Below are 23,445 nucleotides of genomic sequence, written 5' to 3' on the forward strand. Positions count from 1 at the left end.
CCCAGTAGCTGGGACTACAGGTATGCGCCACCACGCCCAGCTAACCTTTGGTAGAGATGAGGTTTCACCATGTCGGCCAGGCTGGTCTTGAACTCCTGACCTCAGGTGATCCGCCTGCCTTGGCCTCCCAAAGTGCTGGGCTTATAGGCATCAGCCACCATGCCTGGCCTTGGGTTTTTTGTTTTGTTTTGTACATGCAATTTTTAAAGAGACAGGGCCTCAAGATGTCACCCAGGATGGAGTGCAGTGGTACAGTCATACCTCACTGCAGCCTCAAACTCCTTGGCTCAGGTGATTCTCCCACATCAGTCCCCTGAGTAGCTGGGACTACATGCACGTACCACCATGCCTGGCTAATTTTTCTTGTAGAGACCAGGTCTTGCTATGTTGCCCAGGCCAGTCTCGAATTCCTGGCCTCAAGTGATCCTCCTTCCTCAGCCTCCCAAAGTGCTGGGATTACAGGTGTGTACCACTGTGCTGGCCAAAATTACCAACTTCTGGTCTAGAATTCTGCACAGGTTAGGAAAATAACATCCCACCAGGCTCTTGGAGACTGAAATTACTCAAAAGTTATTGTGTAGGTCAAATGAAAATCTAAACTTGAAAAGCAAGATGCTTGAAAGTATTTAAATCTTAGAGTTAAGAACCTTCATTTGCTTGCACTAGTAATATCCATCCCAGCCCCAGTACCAAGTGGTGTGACATTTGGTGCTTTTTACATGTTTCTTTGGGCCTGTTTCCTCTTTTGTAAACAGGAGTTACCAGCCCTTTCATGGGTTAAGATTAGAGCTAATATATGTAATATCCCTCATCCAGTGGGTAGCACAGAGGAACTTCATTAGGAGCTCAACAGATGGAGGGTGTTACTTGCTCCTACCAGAAGGGAAAGGGAATGTTCTTTCTCCAGCTTTATGGGATTTCTTGTATTCCAGTGATCTTTTCAAAGGAGAGAGAAGGCAATTGTGTTTATAATGTAATTATACTCCTTTCCACTGCACTAAGTCACTTTTTGAGATCATCTTTAGTATAAGTTTACAAGTTGGTAACAATAAACAGTTAAAAAATTAAGGCCTGCACAGTGGCTCACACCTGTAATCCCAGCACTTTGGGAGGCCATAACTGGTTCGAGACCAGCCTGGGCAACTTGGCAAAACCCCGTCTCTACTAAAAATAAAGATTAAGCAGGCATGGTGGCACATGCCTGTGGTCCCAGCTACTCAGGAGGCTGAGGTGGGAGGCTTGCTTGAACCCAGCAGGGGGAGGCTGCAGTGAGCTGAGATCATGCCACTGCACTCAAGACTGGGTGACAGCGAGGCTGTCTCAAAAAGAAAAAAAAAAAAAGCAGACTTTACTTAAAGATACAATGGAGTTTCAGAATGTGACTTTCCAGTCAGGGGAGCACCAAGCAAGAGCTGCAGGGGGTAACATGAATGGAGGGCTTGGCCAGGAGGGCCTCCCACCGCCACCTCAGCTCACCAGGCTGACGTGAAAACCCCAGGGAGATGCGTCATTTTTTGACCAACCGTGTAAAGTTGTGACTGGGTGTCCTAAGACAAACTGCCACACAAGGACTATGGCAGTGAGAGACATTTCAAGTTAAATGCTAAGGTTTCCTCAGATAAGGTCTTCCACATCACACAAGAAGCTATTGCACATCACTCCTTTATTATACTGATCTGGAAAAAGGATTTAGTACAGTTATGCCCAGATGAACACTGGACCCATGTGGCAGGGTCAAGCAATAGAACATGATTCAGAAATCAGTGAAAGACACACTTGGACAGGACCAAGAGGCATTTCACTGCCACAAAACAAGGCAGGGATTCTAATACACACCAGGAAGCACTCCTGCCCCTCAGAAGTCAAGGAGCTGATCCTATATTGGTATGAGGAATGGCTTATTTTCTGCTGACCACATGTGGGACTATTTCAACCGCCACAAGAAACCGCAGAAGGGTTACTGTTTTGTATTATTTATATATACTATGCTTTTTTAATAAAAGTAAATGTAACACATAACGAAATTCAGGATTGATCCCAACCTAGAGCCAGATCCTCTGGGGTCAGGGAGGAAACATTTGTCACATCACCATGCAGGCTACATTCATCTTCCACTGGAATGACTAGAGCCCCCCAGGCAGTGGCCTGACTGCAGAAGAGCAGAAGACTGGCTCATGGGGACAGACAGGCTCTGTTGCTTCTCCTCATTGGTCATGGCTTAGCATGGTTCCTTCCCACAAGTCCTTAGTAAACAAAGCACTCGCAAAAACCCAAGTCACTACTTTTAAACTCTGTTGGATAAGGGGAGCTTTTCCACAGCTTAGGCTGAGAACCTGTGCTCTAGAACTGCTATTCTGACTAGATTGTATGAAGGGAGTGGGTGCAGGAGACAAAATGGCTAAAATGAAAATGGGAGCCACTGGTCCCCATCTGCAGCTACAACTCAAGATGTCTACAGATGTGGTCAGTGTGACATGTGCAGGTGGGAGGGGCAGAGGGACAAGATGGGCAGAGAGGGTGCTCCTGGGGACAGTATCCTCCCCGCCGGCCTTCACTTCTTGGCCTTGCCCTGGGCAGCCACAGCTTCCATGGCTTTGCGCACCGTCTCTTCATCCCCCAGAAACTGCATGGACTTGATAGGCTTCAAGTTCTTGTCCAATTCATAGACAATGGGAATACCAGTCGGCAGGTTCAGCTCCATGATAGCCTCTTCAGAGAGACCTGAAAACATCCACCATCGTCAGCCACACAAGACATAAATCCACATCACCCCTCCAGGTTTACTTTGTCCTCCAGGTGACAAAGGACTTTGACAGAAATTAAAATAAGACACACTTTATGATCTTTATAGTAGTTCTGAACCCAGGGAATGGCCCCCACCATACTTATTTCTCAGCCATTAAACTGAAAAGCAAGAAAAGGTATACAAGATAGACCACCAACAAACTACAGCAAGGTATATGGCCAAGTATCTCTACCAAAGTAGGATCTAGAAGCCCACAGTGAAGCAAGACTGTACACATCTCAAATATCCCATACAGTCCATCCAACCAAAAATCAGCACACGTGGGCCTCTAGGCCCTCGGGGATGAAGATGCAAATTGAGATTCATGTGTAAAGTTGTGCCTGGTTGTGACTAAAGAATGTTTTCTTTTATATATATTTGTTCTTTTTTTTTTTTTTTTTAAGAGACAAGGTCTTACTCTCTCACCCAGACTAGAATGTAGTGGCACAATCATACCTCACTATAACCTCAAACTGCTGGGCTCAAGCGATCTCCTGCCTCAGCCTCCTGAGTAGCTGGGACTACAGGTGAGCATCACCACATCAAGCTAATTTTTCATTTTTCTTTTGTACAGACAAGGTCTTTGTTGCTCAGGCTGGTTTTGACCTCCTGGCCTCCCAAGGTGCTGATAGTACAGACATGAACCACTGTGCTTGGCCTTTTAAAATTTTGTAGAGATGCAGTCTTACTACATTGCCCAGGCTGTCTCAAACTCCTGGCCTCAAGTGGTCCTCCTGCCTTGGCCTCCCAAAGTGTTGCAATTACAGGCATGAGCCACTGTGCTTGGCCAGCTAAGGAGGATTTTCACTAGCAGTTTCATTTGACAATACCAATCTGGAGGTGAGCTTCTCAATCTTTAATGTGTATCCAAATCACCTGGGGAATAGATGCCGCTTCTGAAACAGGTCTGGAGTGAGACCTGAGGTTCTGCATGTTTAACAAGCTCCCAGGGGGTCCAGCTGTCACTATTCTGCAGATCACATTTTGAGAAACAAGGGTTGAGGGTGTTTTTTCACTAGAAGTCAATCTAGACCATCTCTAAAACTGTTAACATGTCCAGCCCTTTCCTGGACTCCTTTTTACCAAGTCCCTGATTTGTGGCAGTTCTGCTTTATCCTTCCTTGAGGGTGCCTCTGAAAAAACATACATACCCTCCAGATGCTTGACAATGCCCCGGAGGCTGTTGCCATGGGCTGCAATCAGTACACGTTTCCCCTCCTTGATCTGGGGAACTATTTCTTCATTCCAGAAGGGCAGAGCTCTGGCAATAGTATCCTTCAGACTCTCGCAGGAGGGTAGCTGATCTTCTGTGAGGTCTGCATACCTGCGATCCTAAGCAATAAAGAATCCAAGTTCACCACTTATTAAGTTACATCTGTTAAAAGACTTCATGATGTATATCGATTTTGGCCCATTAACATTTACAGGGTTTTATAAAATCTGACTATGGAAACAAAAAAGGAGACAGTAAACTATCAACCATATTGTCTAGTAAGTGAAGGTCATTCATTGGAGAAGGAAGGATTACAATTAACTATTTTATCATGAATTATAAGTTCAGTGAGATTAGGCAGACACTACTAAAAGCCCCTGATCCTGGGCGGAGTGAGCAAACCTGTTTGTCCATACCTTACTGATATTGCTGTAGAAAGGATGGTCGGGCTCCATCGGAGGTGGTGGGACATCATAGGAGCGCCTCCAGATCTTCACCTGGGCCTCACCATGCTTTGCAGCAGTTTCTGCTTTATTGAGACCGGTTAGACCACCATAGTGCCGCTCATTGAGGCGCCAAGTCCTCACCACTGGCAGCCACATCTGATCAATGGCATCTAGCACAGTCCAGAGCGTCCGGATCGCTCTCTTCTGCACTGAGGTGAAGCAGATGTCAAACTCATAGCCAGCATCTGGAAATCAGAAGTTCAAAGTGATAAGCTAACCAGGTCTACTCTGAGCCAAAATGTTCTTCCATATCAATCTCCTGTACAAGTAGTCCAAATGACAATATTTGGCCAAAAAAGAAAATATCTGGCCAACTGTTTTGTTTATCCTTGCAATCTATCCAAGGTCACAGCTACTATGTAAGAGATTAAAACCCATGCTGTGGGACTCCAGAATCCAACTTTTCACCACCATCTCTAGCTATCCCCATTTTCCTAACTCCCAAGGATCCTGATGTTTGTATTTCAGTTAGAATTGTCACTTTTTCTTTCTTTTTTTTTTTGAGACGGAGTCTCACTCTGTCACCCAGGCTGGAGTGCAATGGCGTGGTCTCGGCTCACTGCAACCTCCGCCTCCTGGGTTCAAGCGATTCTCCTGCCTCAGCTTCCCGAGTAGCTGGGACTCCAGGTGCGTGCCACCACACCCAGCTAATTTTTGTATTCTTAGTAGAGACGGGGTTTCACTATGTTGGCCAGGCTGCTCTCAAACTCCGCCCACCTCAGCCTCCCAAAGTGCTGAGATTACAGGCGTGAGCCACCACACGTGGCTTTTTTTTTTTTTTTTTTTCGAGACAGAGTCTCACTCTGTTGCCCAGATTAGAGTGCAGTGGCGCAATCTCAGCTCACTGCAACCTCCGCCTCCCAGGTTCAAGCAATTCTTCTGCCTCAGCCTCCCAAGTAAGCTGAGATTACAGGCGCATGCCACCATATCCAGCTAATTTTTGTATTTTTAGTAGAGACAAGGCTTCACCATGTTGACCAGGCTGGGAATTGTCACTTATAATAGATATTTTACTAGAACTCTGATGTAAGAAAATTAGGATTTAAATCTCAATCAGGACACAGGAAGAGCTCTTCCTGTACTGATAAAACTTCAGTTTGTTATATAAAATTGTATTTTGTTTTTGTATTTGTTTGCAATTGTATTTGTCCGTTGTATGAAATTGTATTCACTGTGGAGTATGGAAATCACATCACAAACTCTAATCCATGGTTTCTCTCTACTGTAGTCACAAAGTTCCAGCCTAATCCCAAGTACCCTCAGAGTATACCTACTTAAATGTTAAACCAAATTTAGAAGCCACTCACTAAAGAAAGACCCAGTGCTGTGCACTATCTGATTCATCAGCGAATCTGTCCTCCATACACAGTAGTTATTGTGGCAAGAGTTATGTTGGCCCAACGAACAGGTTACAAGAAATCAGTTTTGGCCCGGCACGGTGGCTCACGTCTGTAATCCCAGCACTTTGGGAGGCCGAGGCGGGCAGATCACAAGGTCAGGGGATTGAGACCATCGTGGCTAACACGGTCTCTACTAAAAATAAAAAAAAATTAGCCGGGCGTGGTGGTAGGCGCCTGTAGTCCCAGCTACTCAGGAGCTGAGGCAGGAGAATGGCGTGAATCCAGGAGGCAGAGCTTGCAGTGAGCTGAGATTGCGCTACTGCACTCCAGCCTGGGCGACAGAGCGAGACTCTGTCGCAGGCAAAAAAAAAAAGGAAATCAGTCTTATTGATTTTGTTTCATTAAAGATTATTCACCCTCCCACCATAATGGGGAGATGTCCCTTTCCTTGATGACCAAGAAAACATTCCTGTTTTTCTCCATTAGGCTAGAAGGCCCTCTTAGCAATTCAGCACAAACTTGCCTGGATATTGCTTCATATTGGGGTTAGCAACAGTAATTAATAAAACATGAAGTGAATTTTCCTGCCAGTCATTCAAATGAGAATGAGGCCAAGAAGAACTCATTCTTACTGAGTGAGGGCTGGGGGGAATTAATCACCAGGAAAACTCACACCACCCCCAAGACAAAAACAGGTCTCATCGCTGAGCCGCCAGACAAGTCCTAGTAGACTCACTTACTGTTGCCTTCCTAACTGTAAGGAAAGGAATTGCTCCCCAGCAAAAGGCTGAGTCACCCGGAAGTGAATACCCACAGTGTAAGCCTCAGCCCCCATGCTGGACAGCTTCAGGCTGTTTCACTGCAATTATTTCCACTTGCAATGAGGCGGCTCACTTTGGACACATAAATAGGTCCTCAAGGAGAAAAGAAGTTCCGCTTAGGACTCTTAACAGAGAACCTGAAGGATCAGAGCATAAAGCCTCTTCCTTTAAGTTGCCCATCAAACTAAAACATAGCCTAGGGGCACTCACAGGGGTAGGAGTGGACAGCGTGGTGTGGACTCCATCCTCCCCCAGGCCATCCCTCTCTCAGCAGTAAGGATGCATGGGGAAACTCAATTCTCACTAGCTTTCTCCAGAAATCAGATTCAAGACTGTACAAACCCTATCACTTAAAGCACTGAGGAATTATTTATATATATGTACTCGACCTTTTAAACTGTTAAATCTTTTAATTTTCTAGACTGTTAAATTTTTAATTTAATGCTAACATTTATTTTAAAACTGAAATAGGATCTGTTATTTTACAGAGATTACAAGTTTAACTATTTGATCAGTCTCAAATAGAGACAACATGGTTTAACGTGGACTAGTCATTGGGAAACCACCACGGACTGATCAGTTCTTCCCGCCACAAAGCTAAAGAAAATGGCCTCCTTTACCAGCACTTTCCATTTCCCAGCCTCTCCTAAAAGATGAGGTCACACCAGGCCATCTCAAACACTCACTCCCCTGCCCACCCCACCCCGCAGAGGTTTACATTTCCCAGACTGTCCCGCGTTTTGCTTCATTTGAGAAGGATGGTACAGTGAAGGCAAGAAGCTAGGAGAGCAATCTGAGGCCAAATACCTGTGCCTCATGAATGACCCTTGTGAATGGCTGCTTCTTTGTCCAGATATTAGAAGGGAGCAAAGGAGGATCTGTCCCTATCCTCAGCGGAAGCACCTCTTCAGTCCAGGGATTCTTGGCCGTGCCGGCAGCAGGGAATGCTTCCTTATTAGCATTCCAACACCTCAAAGAGCAGACTGGGGCGGGAGCAAGCCTGGATAGGCAAGCATTATCTCACAGCCACTTCCACCTTTGCCCAGCGTCCTTAGCCAAAAGCCTGCCAGTTCCTCACACCTACCTGTTACTTCCCAGAACTAGGGCGAGGACACTGGACTAGGAATAAGATATGACCTTGGACAAGTCATCTTTCCAAATTCTCACTTTTCCCAACTATAAAGGGGCCTTGGAAGGATGAGGAGAATAAAATCTTATCTACTTTATTGGGTAGAAGGAGCAACTCATTCATTCATTCACTCAGTTACACCTACAGATGCGTTTTGGACACACTATTTGTGGAATGCTACCGAACAGCAAAGACCTACACAAGCACGCGGATTTCTTTGTGTCCTGAGGCTTGTTAGGCACCCCCAGGGACTCCACCTACTGCTGGGGACGAGGCTGCGTGGCCTGTCGATCCGCTAGGATCCGTAGCCGCCTCTTGAGAGGCCTTGGTTACAGCTGCTTTAAGGCACAGGGCGTCCTCCAGGAGCCCCAGACTGTACCAACCGCTTCTGGCGCTGAGGGCACCTGAAAAAGAACTGGCCGCCAGAGATGGCTCCATTAGGGCAAACTGTCCACGACTTATTATTATTATTTTTATTTTTTCTGAGCCAGAGTTTCGCTCTTGTTGCCCAGGCTGGAGTGCAATGGCGCCATCTCGGCTCATTGCAACCTCCGCCTCCCGGGTTCAAGCGATTCTCCTGCCTCAGCCTCCCGAGTAGCTGGGATTACAGGCGTGCGCCACCACGCCAGGCTAATTTTTTATTTTCAATATAGACGGGGTTTCACCAGGTCTCGAACATCCTGACCGCAAGTGATCCACCCGCCTCGGCCTCCCAACATGCTGGGATTACAGGCGTGAGCCACCACGCCCGGCCGGTCCCCGACATATTAAATGTTCAGACTAGAAAGGGAAAACTGCGAAGCGGTGTCGTGGGGAGCGCAAAGGGTTGCGGCGCGACCGCCCTGGGTCTTCCCCCTGGCACAGCCCCTCATGCTCCACGGCGTGACCTTGAACACAGTCGACTCTACCCTCTGCACTCATCTTCTCAACTACACACTAAACTGTTAGAGAGATGCTGCCCAAGGTGCCGGCCCTCTCCGGGAGGGCGCAGACGCCAGCCAGGCGGCCTCCGAGGCCGGACACCCGGCCCTTCGCAGCCCCCACCCGGCCCCTCCGCACCTCGTAGCGCCTGCCCGCCGCGCTTCGCCTCCTCGTGGCCCGCCGGGCTCAGGTCGGCGTCGTACCAGCCGCTGAAGCGGTTCTCCAGGTTCCATGCGCTCTCGCCGTGCCGGATCAGCACCAGTTTGTAGGCTGCCATGGCGGCGGGCTGGGGATGCGGCACCGACTGGGGTTAGCAGATTCCGGAGTAGCAGCCCGCCCCCTCGGCCGCGCCTGCGCGCTCGCGCCGCACAGCCCGGCTCCCGCGAACGTTCTCACCCAAATCTTTCCGCTCGCTCTGGACCGCTCTCCGCCCTCCAGGTGTGCGCATGCGCCGCATCCTGGCGCTGCGGCCTCCGACGGGAGGGGGCGCGCTCCGGCACGCCAGAGCGCATGCGTCCTGCCTCTCCAGCCCCGCGTCAGCCGCCGCAGTCACGGAGCGCACGTAAGCACGCGGAGGGCGGAGGGTGGAGGGCTCTAGGGGCGGCCCCAGTCGGCTGGCTGCCGCGCGGAGGGCTCTAGGGGTGGCCCCAGTCCGCTGGCTGCCGCGCTGCTCCGGAGCAGCTCGGCCAGATTAAGTGGCTCTTATCACTGGAACCGCTCCCATCCGCACGCAGAGATTGATACACAGATTTGTGTTCGAGTCTTCACTCGTGCATTCTACTTGCTTTGTATCTTTGGGCAGGTCGGGAAACCTCTCAGCCTCATCTGTAAAATGTGATCATAAATACTGAGTACCTGGAAGTACTCGGTAAATAGTAGTTTTTACTATTACTCTCTCATTTGAGCAGGACACTGATCTTTTTTTTTTTTTTTTTGAGACGGAGTCTCGCTCTGTCGCCCAGGCTGGAGTGCAGTGGCGCAATCTCGGCTCACTGCAAGCTCCGCCTCCCAGGTTCACGCCATTCTCCTGCCTCAGCCTCTCCGAGTAGCTGGGACTACAGGCGCCCGCCACCGCGCCCGGCTCATTTTTTGTATTTTTAGTAGAGACGGGGTTTCACCGTGGTCTCGATCTCCTGACCTCGTGATCCGCCCGCCTCGGCCTCCCAAAGTGCTGGGATTACAAGCGTGAGCCACCGCGCCCGGCCGACACTGATCTTTTTACTCCTAGTTTACACGTAAGGAAACCCCGTGACCCTGCTGATTCCAGAGCCTGCTCTTTTTCCAGGGCGGGGTTCTTTATCCCGTCTCTGTCTACAATCTTCCACGCAGTGTGTGCTTTCTGGGTGCTTTCTGGGCCTCCAACAAGAAAGCAAACGCTAGGACCCTTCAAATATTTCAGGAAGGGGCGAATTCTAGTCACTGCCTGTCCTTCTCCGAGCCCCAATCAGCAATTTATTATTACAATTTTTTTTGTTTTTTTTTTTTTGAGACGGAGCTGTCTCCCAGACTGGAGTGCAGTGGCGTGATCTCGGCTCACCGCAACCTCCGCTTCCCGGGTTTAAGCAATTCTGCTGCCTCAGCCTCCCAAGTAGCTGGGATTACAGGCACCCGCCACCACGCCCGGCTAATTTTTGTACTTTTAGTGGAGACGGTGTTTCACCATGTTGTCCAGGCTGGTGTCGAACTCCTGACCACAAGTGATCCACCGGCCTCAGCCTCCCAAAGTGCTGGGATTACCGGCGTGAGCCACCGTGCCTGGCCTTCTTTTTCTTTTTTAAACAGTTTCCCCCTGTTCCCAAAGCAGAGTGCAGTAGCATGATCATAGCTCACTGCAGCAGCCTTGAAATCCTAGACTCAAGTGATCCTCCTGCCTCAGCCTCTTGAATAGCTGGGACTACAGGCATGCCACCAGGCCTGGCTATTTTTTTTTTTTTTTTTTTTTTTTTCTGTAGAGACAGATCTCACTATGTTGACCGGGCTGGTCTCAAACTCCTGGCCTCAAGTAGTCCTCCTGCAGCAACTTCCCAGCGACACTAGAATGACAGGTGTAAGCCACTGTGGCAGGCCAATCTCCTGGTTGATTTCAATCTAGACACTTTAATGAGCACCAAACATGAGCCAGGCAGTGGACTAGACTCAAGGATGGGTTGAATGTGTTTCCTGTCCTTCAAGCAAGCAGAGGGCAAATAAGACCCATGTATAAGTAGCCAACAATAACATTGGGTGGCTCACGCCTGTAATCCCAGCACTTTGGGAGGCCAAGACAGGCGGATCATTTGAGGTCAGGAGTTCAAGACCAGCCTGAGCAACATGGTGAAACCCCCACTCTACTAAAAATACAAAAAAATTAGCTGGGCATAGTGGAGTGTGCCTGTAATCGGGAGGCTGAGGCAAGAGAATCACTTAAACCTGAGAGGCAGAGGTTGCAGTGAGCGGCAATCATGTACCAGTAAAGCACCTACTGCATGCCAGTCAGTGTTCTGAGTGCTTTGCAAATATTAACTCACTCCATCCTCATATCTCCACAATGACCCTCTGAGGCAGGTTCTATCTTTTCCCCATTTGCAGATGAGGAAATTTGCCCAAGGTGACAGAAATCAGGATTTAAGCCCAGGCTGCTGGCTCCCAAGACCATGCTCTTTCTCCACTATTGTCTGTGGCCTCCACATTTTTGTTGTACTTTGGCATTTGTTGACTTTGAAGTGTGGGAAGGATTTGAGAGGCAGAGAAAAGGCACTTTGGGAACAACATGAACCAAAACACGAGTGGTTTGCAGCTACATTATCATAATGGCTCCTGTTTGTGAGGATTTAGTGCAACTAGCCTTTTAATGTATAATTTCAACTCCAGCAATTCATATTATGTAAGAATTTTTTTTTTTTTTTTTTTTTTTTCCGAGATGGAGTTTCGCTCTGGTTGCCCAGGCTGGAGAGCAATGGCGCAATCTTGGCTCACTGCAACTTCCGCCTCGCGGGTTCAAGCAATTCTTCTGCCCCAGCCTCCCGAGGAGCTGGGATTACAGGCATGTGCCACCACGCCTGGGTAATTTTGTATTTTTAGTAGACACGAGGTTTCTCCATGTTGGTCAGGCTGGTCTCAAACTCCGGACCTCAGGTGATATGCCCGCCTCAGCCTCCCAAAGTGCTGGGATTACAGGCGTGAGCCACCATGCCCGTCCTTATGTAAGAACTATTATAGCTCCGTTCCACAGATGAGGAAACCAAGGACCAGAGGAATTGTGCAAAGTCACAGCTAGGAAGTGGAGGAGAAACTGGGACTCAAACCCAGGCCACCCAATGGCCTAGTCTGCACTCTCACCACAGCACTCCACTGCTTCCCTCCTTTGTAGCTGGGAGAAGATGGAATTCAGTAACTGGAGAGGTGACTGGGATGAGGTGCAGCCCTAGAAGCTGCACCGGAACTCACAGGACCCCAGAGCTGCCAAGCTAGAATGCCCTCAAAGGGCTCATGGTTCAAGCCCCAGGGGTGTCACCCCTATGGGAGTTTCGCTGAGGAGCCTGTCTCATAGGCGGTTCTCCCTCTGATCTTTCCTGCTGTCCAGTCATCCTAATCAGTTGTTCAGGCACTCCCAGGGAGAGCTTTTCCAGCCTTAACCTTGGCTTTTTGTCCTGCCTTGGCCCAAATCCACACTCCTAGCCTGACTCCTACCGTGTTTTCTTCTCCTCCTGCTGCTCTCAAGACATTCAAGATTCTGTGCCCTTGTCACCTCGTCTCCTCACTGGGTTCTCTCATTTCTGCAATGAGTAAGAAATATGAGTAGGAAGAAGATGCTCTCGGAAACTCAAGTTCAAATATTCCTGTTTCTGGTTAGCTCTGGGGCTTGCCATGAGTCACTCAACTTCTCATCCTGTTTTCCTGTCTGTAATCATATTCATACCCACCTAAGCAAAGCCTTTAGATGAGAAATAGATGAGATGATGAATGGAAACAACTAGTCATGAATTTTAAATATATTATTAATAATATTATATATATATATATATATATATTTTTTTTTTTTTTTTTTTTTTTGAGACGGAGTCTTGTTCTGTCACCCAGGCTGGAAGGCAATGGCACGATCTCAGCTCACTGAAACCTCCGCCTCCTGGGTTCAAGCGATTCTCCTGCCACAGCCTCCCGAGGAGCTGGGATTATAGGTGCCCGTCACCACGCCTGGCTAATTTTTCTATTTTTGGTAGAGACGAGGTTTCACCATGTTGGCCAGGCTGGTCTCAAACTCCTGAGCTCAGGTGATCCTCCCGCCTCAGCCTTCCAAAGTACTGGGATTACAGGCGTGAGCCACCACGCCTGGCCAGTGGTATTATCGGCTAGTGATATTATATTAATAAATACCATTGTCTAGGCATGGTGGCTCACACCTGTAATCCCAGCACTTTTGGAGGCCGAGGTGGGTGGATCACCTAAGGTCAGGATTTCGAGACCAGTCTGGCCAATATGGTAAAACCCCATCTCTACTAAAAATACAAAAATTAGCCAGGCGTGGTGGTGGGTGCCTGTAATCCCAGCTACTTGGGAGGCTGAGGCAGGAGAATCGCTGGAACCCGGGAGGCAGAGGTTGCAGTGAGCCGAGATTGCGCCATTGCCCTCCAGCCCGGGCCGACAACAGTGAAACTCAGTCTCAAAAAAAATAAATAAATAAAAATAAGTATTATTAGCAGTGTGATTAAGAAGGCAAAAAAAGAATTAATGAGGCACCAATTGAGAAAGTGTGAGTGTGGTTGCCTGGTAGGGGAAGACTTGCCTGCCGGGGTCAGAGTTGGGCAATAACTGGGATTCTTTGGTTGGGAAGCCAAAAGCATCTGCACCACTGGCCTTGGAAAGGAACTTGGGAACCCTACTTTATTCCCTTCACCAACCCCCTCTGCCTCCAGAAGGAATCTTGTACCTCCTTGGAATTCTGATGAACTCTGATATGCCTCACTTCCTGAATATCTACCTGAGATTTATTTATTTATTTATTTTTATTTTATTTTATTTTTTATTTATTTATTTTTTGAGATGGAGTCCCGCCCTGTCACCCAGGCTGGAGTGCAGTGGTGTGATCTCGGCTCACTACAACCTCTGCCTCCTGGGTTCAAACCATTCTCCTGCCTCTGCCTCCCGAGTAGCTGGGATTACAGGTGCCAGCTACCACGCCCAGCTAATTTTTGTATTTTTAGTATCGATGGGGTTTCACCATGTTGGTCAGGCTGGTCTCGAACTCCTGACCTCATGATATACCCACCTCGGCCTCCCAAAGTGCTGAGATTTCAGGCATGAGCCACCGCACCGGGCCTACCTGAGATTTATTATGCATGCCACTGAGCTACTCAACTGCAAACTCCTTGAGGATGGGCACTTCATCTTAACTATTTCATACACCCCCACACACGAACCTGCACTTAGGATGATGCCTTTGCCCTTGGTAGACTCCCTGAGTCCCCAAGTGTCACAGCTGGGAGAGACCTTGAGAATTCTCCACTGCAAATCCCCACCCACCTCCTGCCACGCACGATTCACATTTTACAGTTGAAAAAACTGAGAGGAACCATTCAAAAGGGCAGATGAGGCTGGTCCGAAGGTAGTGAGTTATCTCAACTGATTGTTCACAGTCAGTTACAGATCGAACTCCTTGTTCTACCCTTTCCCCCCTTCTCACTACTGCACTTTACTAGTCTTTTTAAAAAAAAATTTTAATAGGCCGGGCTAGGTGGCTCACGCTTGTAATCCCAGCACTTTGGGAGGCCGAGGCGGGCGGATCACGAGGTCAGGAGATCAAGACCATCCTGGCTAACACGGTGAAACCCCGTCTGTACTAAAAATACAAAAAATTAGCTGGGCGTGGTGGCGGGCGCCTGTAGTCCCAGCTACTCGGGAGCCTGAGGCAGGAGAATGGCGCAAATCCGGGAGGCGGAGCTTGCAGTGAGCCGAGATCGCGCCACTGCACTCCAGCCTGGGCGACAGAGCGAGACTCCGTCTCAAAAAAAAAAAAAAAAAAAAAAAAAATTTAATAAATAAAAGAGCAGATGAACAAGAGACTAGATTTATCAGAGGTGATCCACAGGGAAGGACTCCAAAGTCAGGGCTTCCTGCATCAGAAGAGAAAGGCAGGCAGGGCACGGTGGCTCAAGCCTACAATCCCAGCACTTTGAGAGGCTGAAGTGAGAGGATGGCTTGAGCCCAGAAGTTCAAGGCCAGCCTGGGCAACATGGCAAATCCCCATCACTACAACAAATACAAAAATTAGCTGGACGTGGTGGCATGTGCCTGTAGTCCCAGCTACTCGGGAGGCTGAGGTGGGAGGATTGCTTGAGCCTAGGAGGTTGAGGCTGCAGTGAGCCATGATTGCACCACTGCTCTTCAGCCTGGGTCACAGTGTGAGACCTTGTCTCAAAAAAAAAAAAAAAAAGAGAGGCAGGAAAGGAAGATTGAGGGAGAGAATATGGGAAGTTTTACCTGCCCCATTGCAAGGACCCCAAAGGCTTTGCCGCCAGAAGCCGGAATTCCTGGGCAGAGATAGGGATCCATTTAGTGCCAATCACAGCATTTTGAATCTGGGAAGAAGCTTAAAGCCTATCAAACCGAAGAAGTTTCTTGAATTGCCCTCTACTAATTTTTTTTTTAAATCTTATCTCTACTGAACACAGGACAAAAAGACATTTGTCGGGGTTGATTCCTGGGCCTTCTGAAGTTCGGGGCACATGCAGGCGAGCATTACAGGTCCTAAGAATAAATCAGCTGGGAGGGGCTTAGATCCCAGTGGGGTCCCAGCACGTCCTGTGCCCTCCCCATCCCTCCCAGCAAGCATCCTGAGGGACCCCACGTACAGCTCCTCACCAGGGCACTGCCCTCTTTTCCTATCCTGTAAGGAGTAAGTGGGGCCACTAAGTCCTGCTTCCTGCTAGGAGTGCGGGGGTGTCAGTGGAGGATCTGTGCTCCATGCCCTCTTAGCAGGCATCCCCCCAGCCAAGGCACTCATCAATGATGGACTTCAGTGAAGGAAATCATAACTGGGCCTTCATCTCTGCCTGAGGCCTCCAGCCAGCCCCTAAACCCTGAACTCTCAGGACAGAAAGCCTCCCCTTGTAGAGCAGTGTTTCATTCCTCAGGCCCCAGGGAAATTCCCAGGACTCTTACAGCTTTCCAACAACAAGCTTGTTGGTCAAACTGTTACAAAAACTCAGATAAGGGTTAGGCATGGTGGCTCATGCCTATGATCCCAGCACTTTGAGAAGCCCTGGCAAGGGGATCAATTGAGCCCAGGAGTTTGAGACCAGCCAGGGCAACGTGGCGAAAACCTGTCTCTACAACAAAATACAAAAATTAGCCGGGCGTGGTGGTGCACACCTGTAGTCCCAGCCACTAGGGAGGCTGAGGTGGGAGGATTGCTTGAGCCCCGGAAGTTGAGGCTTCAGTAAGTTGTGATTGCACTGCTGCACTCCAGTTTGGGTGACAGAGTGAGACCCTGTCTCCAAAAAAAAAAAAAAAAACAAATAGAAAAGAAAAAAAGAAAAAGAAAAAATCAAAACAAAACAAAAAACAATAAAGAAAAAAAAGAAGCTAACCAAGAGTCACAGCCCTTTTACCCTCCACTGTCCCTTAGGCTAATAAAGGCCTCTCTAGCTTTCCTTTCCCATTTATTTTTTTCCACAGAAGAACTCCACTGAACGTTGATTGAAGGCCCAGATTTAGAGTAAGCGGGGCAAACCAAGTTTTGTGCTGGGTGGAAGGAGGGGCGGCTGCTGTTCAGCCCACAGGACTGCTGTGAGGACACCACATGTCCATAGTTGTTGAACCATGTTGCAAACTCATTGCCTGATGTTCAGATCTCCCGGCTTAGCAGGTGTCTGAGGAGGAGAGGATTTATGCCTCAGAGAGGGCATAAGCCCAGATGATGCCTCAAGACTCAGGTTCTAGGAGAGAAAGCAGTGCTTCAGGGACTTCGACTGCCCCCGCCCGAAATGCAGTCGCCATCTGCAGGTAAACAGAGCTGGAGCTGGTGCTGCCGGAAAAGAAAGAGGAGGGCTCTCCAGCAGGCTGCGGCTTCCTCAAGAACTTCCTTGACAGCACCCGGGCTTCCCTGATCCCCCCGCATTGTCAGACTTAGTATAAGGCTGGGCTTTAGTCCAAGCCTTTTTCTTTTTTAAATTTATGGCACTCTCAAAACCACTTGGTGTGCGTCAAGCCCTCTGCCACTAGACCCTGTGTGAAAACTGTAATGATAAAATGCTCAAAGCAGGGCAATAAGCAAATTTTGACCCTTCTGCTTTCATTCACATAAAACTGATTTCTCAGTCTATATTAATCTTGGATCGCATTTTTTGTTTTTGAGACGAGGTATCCCTGTGTTGTACAAGCCAGTTTTAAACTCCTGGCCTCAAGCGATCCTCCTGCCTTGGCCTTCCAAAGCACTGGAATTACCTGTGTGAGCCACTGAGCCTGACCTCAAAATTGTACATTCAAAACAAGCTGACGTTCTGGGCACAGGAGGCACGTGCCTGTAGTCTCAGCTACTCAGGAGGCTAAAGCAGGAGGATGGCTTGAGGCCAGGAGTTTGAGGCTGCAATATGCTATGATCACACGTGTGAATAGCCACTGTACTCCAGCCTGGGCAATAAAGTGAGACTGTGTCTCTAAAAAAATTAAAAAAAAAAAAAAAGCTGGCAGAAACTTAGTTATTTGGGATTGATTTGCATCAAGTTTAGTGAATTGTTGGGAGATTAGCAGTGTGTTAGTCCAGGATCTCCAAGAAGCAGTTGCCAAGACAGGATGTGCAGGAAATATATTAGAAGTGTCTGTGACAGGAAATGGGGCTGGGAGCACAGGTGTGATGCTATGTAAGGGAAGGAGGAAGGAAGGTTTGGTGGGTGGCAGCGTCGTCTTAGATTGCAAATGCACTTCTGGGGAAAATTCGGCAAGCCTGTTGGGGGCTATTCCAGCCGAAGTTACCCTTCAGAGGGGTCCTCAGGCTCCCAGGACCAGCCTGCCTTCACATCCTTCATACAGGGATGCTAAGTCATGCCTGGATGCAGCCCATGGGCAGCACAGCCTCTGAATGCTAGGAGGGGCCCTCAGCCAATCAGCTCTCTTCCCTGGGCATGGTGGCTTATGCCTGTAATCTCAGCACTTTGGGAGGCTGAGGGAGGTGGATCACTTGAGTCCAGGAGTTCAAGACCAATCTGGGCAACACAGTGAGACCCTGTTTCTAAAAAAAAAAATGAAAATAAAAAGATAGGCCAGGTGAGGTGGCTCACGCCTGTAATCCCAGCACTTTGGGAGGCCGAGGTGGGCGGATCACAAGGTCAGGAGATTGAGACCATCCTGGCTAACATGGTGAAACCCTGTCTCTACTAAAAATACAAAAATTAGCCGGGTGTGGTGGCGGGCGCCTGTAGTCCCAGCTACTCCGGAGGCTGAGGTAGGAGAATGGTGTGAACCTGGGAGGCGGAGCTTGCAGTGAGCCGAGATTGCGCCACTGCACTCCAGCCTGGGTGAGAGTGCGAGACTCCATCTCAAAAAAAGAAAAGAAAACATTATGCTGAGCCAAAGAAGCCAGTTACAAAAGACCGCATGGTGTATGATTTTACTTATATGAAATGTCCAGAATAGGCAAATCTATAGAGACAGAAGGTAGATTGGTGATTGCCAGGGGCTGGGAGGGTTGGGGGTGATAAATACAGGGTGTGGGGTTTCTTTTTGAGGTGCCAAAAATGTTTTAAAGTTGACCGTGGTGATGTTGCACACATCTATGAAGATACCAAAAACCACTGAATTGTACACTTTATTTTTTATTTTATTTTATTGAGACAGAGTCTCACTCTGTCACCCAGGCTGGAGTACAGTGTCACGATCTCAGCTCACTGCAACCTCCACCTCCTGGGTTCAAGTGATTCTCCTGCCTCAGCCTCCCGAGTAGCTGGGATTACAAGTTTGTGCCACCATGCCTAGCTAATTTTTGTATTTTTAGTAGAGATGGGGTTTCACCATGTTGGCCAGGCTGGTCTTGAACTCCTGACCTTAGGTGATCCACCCACCTCGGCCTCTCAAAGTGCTGGGATGATAGGCGTGAGCCACCGCACCTGACCAGAAGTTTTAAACAATTATTTTAAAAAACAAACCCACCCAAGCCTACCTACCAGAAGCCTTTGCTCAATGGGAGTGAAGTGGGCGGGTAGCTCTGGTGGATCTAAGTGGCCACTGAGCTGCAGAAAAGCACCCGTCTGCTTTTATCCTAGTCCTGACAGAGCTCAGAACCTCCCATGGCAGCTCCAGGGATGGTTCTCAGGGTTGTGGTTGGGCAAACACATGTGGTTCCTACTAAGCCCAAGGAGAGACATAAAGGAGGGACCAAGGAGAGGCCTCTGTGGAGAAGGCAGGGGCAAAAGCTGGCTGTGAGGTCTGGCCAGCTGCACCACGCTGCCCACCACCACCTCATATTCTCCTTTACGGAAGAAGTGACTGGGAGTCCAGATTCCTAGGTCTCATTTCTGATTTTTTTTTTTTTTTTTGAGATAAGGTCTTACTGTGTCTTGTGGGTGGGAGTGCAGTGGCGTGATCACAACTCACCGCAGCCTGAGCTCAAACTCTTGAGCTCAGTCCTCCCATCTCAGCCTCCCAAGTAGCTGAGACTACAAACATGTGCCATCATGCCCAGCTAATTTTTTTTTTTTTTTTTTTTAGACGGAGCCTTGCTCTGTAACACCCGGGCTAGAGTGCAGTGGCACAATCTCGGCTCACTGCAACCTCTGCCTCCCAGGTTGAAGGGATTCTCCTGCCTCAGCCTCCTGAGTAGCTGGGATTACAGGTGCCCGCCATCACGCTCAGCTAATTTTTTGTATTTTTTAGTAGAGACGGGGTTTCACCATGTTGATCAGGCTGCTCTCGAACTCCTGACCTCAGGTGATCTGCCTGCCTCGGCCTCCCAAAGTGCTTGGATTACAAGCATGAGCCACCGCACCTGGGCTTTTTTTTTTTTTTTTTTTTTTTTTTAAAGAAATGGGAGGCCGGGCGTAGTGGCTCACGCTTGTAATCCCAGCACTTTGGGAGGCCAAGGCGGGCGGATCACAAGGTCAGGAGATCGAGACCACGGTGAAACCCCGTCTCTACTAAAAATACAAAAAATTAGCCAGGTGTGGTGGCGGGCGCCTGTAGTCCCAGCTACTCGGAGAGGCTGAGGCAGGAGAATGGCGTGAACCCGGGAGGCGGAGCTTGCAGTGAGCCAAGATCGCGCCACTGCACTCCAGCCTGGGCGACAGAGCGAGACTCCGTCTCAAAAAAAAAAAAAAAAAAAGAAAGAAATGGGGTCTCAGCCGGGCGCGGTGGCTCACATCTGTAATCCCAGCACTTTGGGAGGCCGAGGCGGGCGGATCACGAGGTCAGGAGATCGAGACCATCCTGGCTAACATGGCGAAACCCCGTCTCTACTAAAAATACAAAAAATTAGCTGGGCGAGGTGGCGGGTGCTTGTAATCCCAGCTACGCGGGAGGCTGAGGCAGAATGGCATGAACCCCAGGGGGCGGAGCCTGCAGTGAGCCAAGATCGCGCCACTGCACTCCAGCCTGGGCGACAGTGAGACTCTGTCTCAAAAAAAAAAAAAAAAAAAGAAATGGGGTCTCACTATGTTGGCCAGGCTGGTTTCAAGCTCCTAGGTTCAGGGGATCCTCCTGCTTTGACCTCCCAAAGTGCTGGGTTCACAGGTGTGAGCCACTGCACCCAGCCCTAGGTCTCATTTCTGATTAGGTATGTTCCTTACAATGCAACTAACTTCCCTGATTCCCTGTGTTGGAAACACCTCAGCCACAGGATCTTGGAGAGGTGACAAACTGGACCTTTGAATACCTGGGCCAGGCAAGTATTCTGACCCTAGCCAGCCTTTGAACTTCCCTCCCCAGAGCCAGCATGGTCCTTCATAAAGGAAAACAACCTCTGAGAGTGAATGTTTTGAGCTACCAGTCACTTGAGGGGGAAAAAAAAGCTCATACCCACAGGAAAGACTGTTCTGTTGCCATGGCAACACATCACCACCAAAACCAGTTTTAAGCCACTTAAAGACAATTCATATCCCTTCAGCTGAACAATTTTCCTCAGTGACCAGACATCTGACAGCCAGCCAATCGGTAACAGTCACACTGGTTGACCAACCAATCCCTAAACACTACCTCCCTTGATATGTGCCCACCATTGATCTTCAACCTCCTAGCACCTTATATAAGATCAGTGCCCTGCTCCACTCACAGGGATTGCACCTAACAGGCCCAGCTCCACCTCCCTTAAGTAAGTACTGTAGTAAGTGCAGCTTTTTGGTTCAGATATTGAGAGATGGTCTTTTCTTTAGACACACTCATATTCTGAAATCTTGCCTTCCTGGGAGTGATTTATTCTCACTTCCTCTGTGGTGTCATTGCCTCCATGCCTCTGAGCCTCGTATACCTGTATGCATCATATGCCTCTATGATGTCACTGGTGAATGAGAAAAAGGCCAACTCCAGGCGTGGTGGCTCACGCCTATAATCCCAGCACTTTAAGAGGCCGAGGTGGGCAGATCACCTGAGGTCAGGAGTTTGAGACCAGCCTGGCCAACATGGTGAAACCCTGTCCCTACTAAAATACAAAAATTAGCTGGGCGTGGGGGCGGTCACCTATAATCCCAACTTCTCAGGAGGCTAAGGCAGGAGAATTGGTTGAGCCTGGGAGGCAGAGGCTGCAGTGGGTTGAAACTGTGCTACTGCTCTCTAGCCTGGGCTTCAGAGCTAGACTCCACCTCAAAAAAAAAAAAAAAAAGGCCAACTCTTCTTCTGTACAAGGCACCAATGAAGACTGGATTTCAGACCCCTCATCTGGGAAACTAAGCAGTCCACAGACTTCACAACTCTACACGACAACCCTGCTCACCCCTCATAACTGCTAGCCTTCACGTGTCATTCTACCTCCCCGATACCTTCTCCAATCTGTCCTTCCCTCTTCGCCCCCGCTGCCACATTCTTAGTTTCAGCCCTTATGGTTTTGTTCCTGTACTGGTGCAGCAGTCTCTAAAGCATCAGTGACTCACGTCTTGCCTACATCTAGAGCAAACACGTCGTGTTCTTACTTGCCCCTGTGCCTTTGTAGCTGCTGTGGCCTTGCTTGGCCTGAACAGCCACCCTCAGCTTCCTGGTCAACTCTAGCTCATGCTGCAGCACTCAGCTCCAACGTCACCTCGCCTCTCAGACATGACTGTAGTCTGCCAGGATCTGGGCTCCCATAGCTCCTGGCCATACCTGGATGATGGCACTGATTGCCACAGGGATTGTTTACTGCCACCCCAACCAGTCTGTGAACTCTAGATGTGAGAGCTAGGCTGCTTTCATTGCTTGATAACCAAATGGTTATAAAGAACAGGAATTAGGAGAGGAGTAAATTACAACTCCCCAGTTAATGCTATTGGGAATCTTTCCCTAGCTTTGGTTTCCCCATTTTAAAATGTGGATAACAGGCCAGGTGCAGTGGCCCATGACTGTAATCCCAGCACTTTGGGGGGCAAAGGCAGGAGGATCACGTGAGGCCAGGAGTTAGACACCAGACTGGATAACATAGTGAGACCCAGTCTCTAATTTTAAAAAAATAAAGAAAAAATAATAATAGGCCAGGAGTGGTGGCTGACCCCTGTAATCCCAGCACTTTGGAAGGCTGAGGCGGGCAGATTGCCTGAGGTCAAGAGTTCGAGACCAGTCTGGCCAACATGGTGAAACCCCATCTCTACTAAAAATACAAAACAAATTAGCCAGACGTGGTGGCATGTGCCTGTAATCCCAGCTACTCAGGAGGCTGAGGCAGGGGAATTGCTTGAACTGGGGAGGTAGAGGTTGCAATGAGCCGAGATTGTGCCACTGCACTCCAGCCTAGACGACAGAGCAAGACTCCGTCCCAAAAATAAATAAAAAATAATAATAATAAAACAAAATGTGCATAATAATGGGACCTACCCTACAGAGTGGTTGCAAGGACTCAGTAGGATCACACATGTGAAGTGCCAGGTCTATAGAGGCTAATAAATGATAGTTCTTATTACCACAGAGAGCCCCTGACACAAAGGAGACATCCATTAAATGCTATTTTCCTCTCCTCTTCTCTGCCACAATGCCCAATCTACTTGGCAGGATGGTACAGTGGTTGGATAAATGATGGACCAATATTTCTGTTATTTTCCCTGATTGCAGCCTTCAAAAATTATTGTCCAGGCAAGATGGCTCACGCCTATAATCCCAACACTTTGGGAGGCTGAGGCGGGAGGATTGCTTGAGCCCAGAATATTGAGACCAGTCTGGGCAACATAAGGAGATCTTATCTCTGCAAACAATTTAAAAATTAGCTGGGAATGGTGGCATATGCCTGTAGTTCCAGCTACTTGGGAGGCTAAAGTGGGAGGATCGCTTGAGCTCAGGAGGTCAAGGCTGCAGTGAACCGTGATCGCATTCCAGCCTGCATGACTACTGCATTCCGGCCTGGTTGACAGACATAAAAGATATACCTCGGACAGCCCCTCTTAGACACCCTAAGAGCGTTATCTGAACCTCTCTTGTGCCCCTTGCTGAGCTCTGCATAAGTCATGTGTTCACTTGGCAAGCAGATGTATTGAGCCACACACCGTGGTAGGCTCTGATGGCGCCAGAGTAGACCAGACATGGTTCCTATAATCAGGGGTTTCACAGTCAGATGGTCAGATGAGGGAGGCAGAGAAGCAAAATGCAATT

At 48.8% G+C, this 23,445-nt stretch overlaps 1 protein-coding gene across 1 annotated transcript; it reads right to left on the reverse strand.

The window, feature by feature from the left end:
- Nucleotides 1-1,646: 1,646 nt before the first annotated feature.
- On the reverse strand, nt 1,647-9,208 carry PGAM1 (phosphoglycerate mutase 1). Its single transcript, XM_003255292.2, has 4 exons — nt 8,854-9,208; nt 4,415-4,689; nt 3,937-4,117; nt 1,647-2,721 (listed from the first exon to the last, which is right to left on the reverse strand). Exons 1-4 carry the CDS (start codon nt 8,990-8,992, stop codon nt 2,552-2,554), a joined length of 765 nt encoding a protein of 254 aa, XP_003255340.1. The 5' UTR covers nt 8,993-9,208; the 3' UTR covers nt 1,647-2,551.
- Nucleotides 9,209-23,445: the final 14,237 nt, after the last annotated feature.

Source organism: Nomascus leucogenys, chromosome 3 (genome assembly GCF_006542625.1).
Source record: "Nomascus leucogenys isolate Asia chromosome 3, Asia_NLE_v1, whole genome shotgun sequence".
Taxonomy (NCBI): domain Eukaryota; kingdom Metazoa; phylum Chordata; class Mammalia; order Primates; family Hylobatidae; genus Nomascus; species Nomascus leucogenys.

Bases quoted from the DNA above. Each gene is read 5' to 3' on its own strand.
- PGAM1 (XM_003255292.2), bottom strand. From the start codon at position 8,992: ATGGCAGCCTACAAACTGGTGCTGATCCGGCACGGCGAGAGCGCATGG. The intron at 4,690-8,853 runs GTGCGGAGGGGC...TCTGATTTCCAG, and splicing joins CGGCGGGCAGGCGCTACGAG to ATGCTGGCTATGAGTTTGAC. The intron at 2,722-3,936 runs GTATGTATGTTT...GGATGTTTTCAG, and splicing joins CATTGTCAAGCATCTGGAGG to GTCTCTCTGAAGAGGCTATC.